Source organism: Atta colombica, unplaced genomic scaffold (genome assembly GCF_001594045.1).
Source record: "Atta colombica isolate Treedump-2 unplaced genomic scaffold, Acol1.0 scaffold45, whole genome shotgun sequence".
Lineage (NCBI taxonomy): Eukaryota > Metazoa > Arthropoda > Insecta > Hymenoptera > Formicidae > Atta > Atta colombica.
The window spans coordinates 226453-233414 of NW_017259534.1; the positions used below are offsets into that span (position 1 = coordinate 226453).

General features: G+C 30.9%; 1 protein-coding gene across 2 annotated transcripts in view; it reads left to right on the forward strand.

Annotated features, from left to right (window-relative positions):
- The window catches only part of LOC108691323 (putative aminopeptidase W07G4.4), an 18164-nt gene that overhangs the window by 4169 nt on the left and 7033 nt on the right, over positions 1–6962 (forward strand). For both annotated transcript variants that reach the window (XM_018199011.1, XM_018199012.1), the window contains exons 3-4: positions 1102–1383; positions 4795–4903. In XM_018199011.1, coding sequence (XP_018054500.1) covers positions 1102–1383; positions 4795–4903 — 391 coding nt within the window. The remainder of the gene's footprint in view (positions 1–1101; positions 1384–4794; positions 4904–6962) is intronic.

The following is a 6962-nucleotide window of genomic DNA, read 5'->3' on the forward strand; positions in this document are numbered from 1 at the left end:
CCACACACACACACACACACACACACACACACACACACACACACACACACACACACACACAAGATAGAAATGATACTCCAAGTTAATAACTCCTATTAAAATCTGTGAAATATGATATCCACTGTATTAAATAAATGATAATATCACTTAAAGATATAACATAAATCATCTAAGAATAAAAATCTTATCCGACCTTTAATTATTCCTTTATGTTTGTCAAATAAATAATGTTATTTTACATAAAATGATGTTTACAAATGCTCGAAAATGTGCATGAATGTTTAAACTTTAAAAAATAAGTGAAAATGAATGGAAATAAGTAAAAATTAAAGTAACAAAGAGAAAAAGAAACTTTTAAATTAATTGTTTTAACATTACGTTCGGCAATTTAATAGCGGTGTAAATTTTAGACTAGAGGACTATTTATCTTGGTCTTTTGACGTTTGCGTTACTAATTCACTATAAAGTATTATATAGTGATTTTATTTCTTTTCACATAATATTCAGTTCGCTTTCTTATTCGATTTTATCTTAGCAAAAAATAAAGAGAAATTGCAAATATGAAAAGACAGATGTATGGGTAAACATTCCCGCAGAGAAAATCAAATGCGACACTGTCTCATAAACACTGCAAGATACATCAAAAAACAAATGTAAATTTTATATCTCCTGTTTGTGATTCTGTTTGAGAGATTTTGTAGATAAATTTTACGCTGAAAATACGCGCACAAAATTTCGAATATAATTATAGAAATAATACGAATAACAGTTAAAATTTATTTACAAACATTTATATTTATAAAAATGAAATTAAAGCATTTGCATTTACTCCTCAATATACAATATCTAACAGATCACAATTTTAGCAAATAAATAATTCTAATGGATAAATGACATTGAGTGAATCTCATGATTCTCATTCTCTTTTTTTTTTTGATGAACATTTTTATCTTCCTCTGCTAATTTGTATTCCACTGTTTGTCAATTATATTGACTTCAATGGGCCTATCATATTCTCGCTAACAATTAATTATCTTGCTTTTGTCTAATCGATTTGCTAATAAGTATCGTGTTCAAATAATGGGTAATGATTCATTTCAGATGGATGCCATGTCAGTTGAAAATTGAAACGAATATCTGCAGCGGCGAATACGATGGCATTATTCTGGTGTCAGGAAGTACCCCTGGATCCGACGAGCCGGAACCCTTCAAAACCGTCCTCTATACCGCGGCCCAGATCGATGCTGCACTGGGCGTGATCGGCGCGGTTTTGCCCATCAATTTGCTCGCAAAAAGGCTCATTTACAGTCCAACGGGTCCGCTTAACATGGATTATCACGATGTGCGGAGTTTCGCAGAGGCAGCCACGAAGGGAATAAAACGGTAATTCTTTGTATGATCCCACACATTTTTCTTTCTTTTTATAGTTTTTTTTTTAACGTGAATGCCAAACTAACAAAACCGTTATGTTTATAGAAGTATATTTTATATGTATTATATCAATTTATTGTATATTTTATATGTATTATATCAATTTATTTTATCAGCTTTCAAATACGATTTTATAACACATTTAAATGAAAATATAATATATTGAATAAAGATATAAAGAAGCGATATGTGTTATGTTATAATATATCGGGTAATATATATTCAAGTCCGTATTTATTAGCTGAGTAAAAGCATACGATCAAACGTCTACCTAGCTGGTTTCCATCATTTAACCGAATCTTAATGAATAAATTATATAATAATGCGCTATTTATGCGCTCTCAAAATCCGCAAAAAATATTTTTGCGCTCATTTTAGCTAAAAAAAATTTTTTGTAGGAGAGCTGTAGTAGGCTCAGTCAGCCCCCCCCCCCCCCTCTCCATGTGTTAATAACAATCGATTTGGAAAATTAAATACACAGGATTTCTACACTATTTATGCGCTTTCATATTCACATACTTTCATTTTTTGCGTTACATCCCTTAAGACACTTCCCTTTTAGAGTAAACAGTTATATTCATCCCTAAATCATTTAAAATTGCAAAATTACTCTAACTATGCAAAATATATCTTTGATTTATGCACTACTATTTCCAAGCAAATCTGATTTTTACGCTGCAAGAGTTTTATTTTTGTCTATTTTACAAAGTATTACATTTTTTATTTTGCCTTTAGCTTTTAATCTCCTTGGTAATTACGAACTAATAATTATCCATTAATTCAATTTTCTTCATGTTATCAATTAATTAATAATTGTTGACATAGCTATATAAAACCTGGTTATCTCTCATTTTGGAAAGAGAGGGGAATGTTATAATAAGACAATAAAAGGAATGATATACATATAGTGATAATGGGAATGCTATCAAAGCAACGCCACGCGCCTACATTGTCTCTTTTTAATTTCAGTTCAACAAGATTTTTATATGTTCAGTCTTTGTCTATACATATACAAATCAATATTTATTGCAAAACACAAAATATTTTTTTCAATTTTTTGATTCTTTAACAATAATCACTAATAATTCAACAATATTTTTAATCTCTTTGGTATTTCTAATAAGCATTCTTCAACTATATAAGGGACACTTTACTAAATTCCACAATCGAAGCGCGCAAATTCCAATGTTTTTCATTGTCCGGATATAATTGGATTTAGCGAGGAAGTGACGTTATATCTGCGTTCTCGTGTCGACAATTTGCATATATTCGAAAAAAAGCGTTATTTTTTTCGAGGTTGTTACAATTAATCGAAATCGATGTGAGAGTAATTAATTAAGTGCTCTTGATTGTACAATTTCGAACATCTTCGTATAAACATCGAGTGTTCATTCACTAGCGACATGATAGTCTTGCAACGAAACGAGCCACGAACGATTGTCAGTGTTTTGTGTACTCCAATAGCTGCATACGGGAAACGCAATGATGTACGAACGAAATTCCGCGCGAACCATACGCCTGTCCGTCCCGAAATTCGATTGAAAAATGAAATTCCTGTCCGTTGGCACAACTGTTTTTTTTTTTTTTTTTTTTACACGGACAGTAGTGACGTTAACGAAAGATTGGCATGGATCAGCACGTCCTATGTTAGTAGAAAAAAGTAATGAACGTATCTTGCGTATCAATTTAGAATAAAGCGAAGTAATTTGGATAGGTTAACATTGCAGAAATTTTAATATATGTTTTGTAATATATGTTTTGTTTAATTATACTATTTTGTTTAATTATACTATACCATACGTCCTCGATCTTTTACACAATTTCAAAATTTCTATAACGTATCCGAATTACCTTTACCCTATACGCATTTTGTTTTAATGGTAAGTATTTTTTAAATTTGGTTGCAACTTGTCACCACATAACAAAAATATTATTTTAATAAATACTTAAAATATTATATAAATAATATAAATAATAAATAATATATAAATAAAACAGTAAATATTATATAATATAAATATAATATAAACAGTAATAATATAAACAATAAAGTAATAAATTAAAAATAAATCATAAAGGATAAAGCTCATAAACTCCTGGATGTCAACTTCTTCTGTATAATTATTTGAAAGTTTCCTTACACTTGTAATTATTTTTCTCCTCATGCAAACCATAGTATTCTCCAGAGAAAACTGGTCACAATCTTCAAATTTTATTCTTTTAGTCTGTATTTTAATTATTACCAATGTTTTCTGCGGGCAAAACTGTTATCACGCTCCGTTACATATCTAACCAATAATGTAGTACTTATGGTCCTTTTAAGATCTCAAAAATAATAGCAGTGCACGATTCTACGCGGCATTAATACCAAATTCAAATCAGAAGTACTTTGTTGAATTGAGAATAGAACGGGAGATTTGAGAACTATGATATAACGACAGTTTCTCGAAATTACCAAGAACGAGACATCGTACGCAACGCATCAGAAACATTTAACAAAGTTAAACAGTTTTGATAGCAATATACTTCAGAAATAGATTAATAGTTCGTGATTCGCAAAAGTGAGAGGCACCTTCGGTTATATAACTCACGTTTGTATTACACCCGACAAGATGAAAATTAGATACAAGGAAAGCGAGAATGGCCATTCGTGTTTCAGGATACTCAGTGAGAATCGTATTTGTCCCCAGAGAACTCATTTCTCTTCTTTTTTTTTTGCATGAATATCCTCTGGAATGTAATATTACTGCAGGTTTTATGGTGACAATATTACTGCGTGGATTATGATGTCCGCCGACAATCACTGAATATAAACGATATGTTCGCACCGCGTAATTACTATCAACTTCTTTTTGAGCCTATATATTGTACTATATATATAGAGGTGTGAATCCTTCTACCTCTAAATTTCATTTTTACGATATCTCTTGATTCTTTATTTAGATCCTTTTTTAGATTCTTATTTTTATGACTCTTATATGCCCTTTCTATTACATTATATATTGTTATCTGACATTAAGAGTCCTTGATTTTGATTAATTTAATTTAGATTCTCAGATTGATCGATTTATCAATCTGTCAATAGGATAACCGATTGAGTTTTGACCGATTGAGTTTTTTGTTGACATCATTTTTTTTTAAAGAAGTAATAGAGTTAACGCTAATTTGAGAAACGAGAAAAAAATTTTTATTTCACATACACAGGATTTATCAAATCTGGATAATTTGGATTAGAAAGACTAAAATAAAATGTTGTACAATCTTACTCCAAAATTAATTTCATTATATGATCAAATATTATTGTATAGGATAATATATAATTCATCAATGTAATTGAGTTTATGACTTTTCTGCATTTATTAGGGCTTTAAAAGCTGGGGTAAAATGTCCTTTGTTAGTACTACTGCCAGATGATCGTTTTGAGAACGTTGAGCTAGTCACGCTTCTTGGTGCTTTGGAAGGTCTCTATGTGGTGAGTTCTATTACAACAAATTATTCATTAATATATAGTTATATTATAATATTATAATTAATATCGAAATAATTTTATATCGATATATTAAATGGATCATATCATATCTTTTATCTGGGAAGTAGAATATTAAGTGATTTAAAATATTATTAATAAAACAAAATTTATAACTGCATACGATTTATATAGTAAGATAAATGAATAACCATTACTTTGATATTAGAACTTCATGCATGGAGACGTTTAAGAAAAGAGTCTCTGTTAGCTTATTTAATTCGAAAATAGCAATCAAAACAGATTTTCCACTCATAACGATTGCTAAATGTGGAAAAGTTAAATCGATCGGTACTAAACGTTACTGAGATAGTAGAATTTAAAAATAGAAATGGGAAAAATCGCTGGCTAAAATTGAGAGAATCGATAAGCGAATGTTACTCGATTGTGCCAATATATCCGGTTAAGGCATTTCGCAGATAGTTGGTACAGTTGTGGTTATACGAGAGCCGTTTAAACCAATCAAACAGATACAACATAGCTTTGTGCGCATCTATACATTGGCAGAATAGGAAACCTGTAGTTGTGTATCTGGAAGGAATTCATCTCCGTGTTTCAGCCGAGTTTGGTGTGCTGCGGTCTGATTGGCTACCCTCAAGTTACTCACCATATTCTAACTCTAGTAAATCCGTCTCTAAACCTCATCTCTAAACTAAATTGCTATTGTGATTTAAATCCATAACTAATGACTAAGTGAGCTGTGCAATGTAATTCAATTAATCTATAATATTTTACGAGAATTAATTCTGCTTCATTAATGTCCGATCGTCCTAATAAGATTCTATTCGATTATAATCGAATAATATTACTATAAACCACTGGATATTTATTATTTAATAATTATGAGAAGCTAGGATACGTGGATAATTTGCAAACATTTGCATTTCAATAATTAATGCAAGTATCATAATCCATGGTATGCATCCAATATAGACTGATTACAACTATTCGATGCTGATAAACGACCATATACTTGAGTTTTCTCAATTACAAATGTATGTGATAGAGACAAAGAACACATAACTTCAGCACAAGACATCAGCCATAAGGATAAGATCATAAACATTTCAATAAACAAGTTCGTTCAATATCTTGAATAAACGATAGACTGACAGATACCGATGGCAAAGAGTGCGGTCAACACTATCAAACAATACCTGCCACGGACAGACGGCGCGGGCTATGCTTGATCGATAAGTGTGCAGCGTGTCTTACGGAGGATATCGGGTTACACAACTCGATTGCAAGCTCCATTGTTCATTAACCTCAGCGCCGCCGCGGTTAATTACGGTCGGACGATAGTATCCGCGTTATTATGCGAACTTCCAAGTCGGAAGTTATCCGGCACGAGTATACGCGGTACAATCGATTTGTGAATTCTATAGTAGCTTTACCAGCGTGAGTCGCATGATCGACTACATACGTCACTCACGCACGCGTACATACATTCAACAATTAAAAATATTTATAATTGAATACAGTCTTCCCAAACGTCATGAATACCAAATTTCAAATATCTTGCTAGCATAGAAATAGTGACTGATAAAACTGAAAACTTTTTGTAACGATTTGTAACAAAATAATGTATTAACCTACAATGAATGAAAAAAAATGGTTGCCATAATTTATAGTCATATTTGGGACTATACAGAGTGTTCAACGCAACGATCCGCACGATTTTTCAGACACTTCCGACTATTAAAAAAAAGAGTGAAGGATGAAAGTATTCCTCTGTTTTTTATAGGTTACAACATTCGATAAAAAAAAATTTGAAAAAATTGTTTTCATAAGAAAATCAAAGTCATTTAAAATTTTTTAAATAGCACTTTTTAAATAGCTATAATTTTTTAAATTCTTCTATCGCATGTTGTAGCCTGTAAACAGATAAATAAACAGATAAATATTCATTTTTTTAACTTTTTTTTTAACTGTCGGAAATATTTGAGAAATCATGCGGATCGTTACGCTGAATATCCTGGGTATATAATATATTATAATTATATAT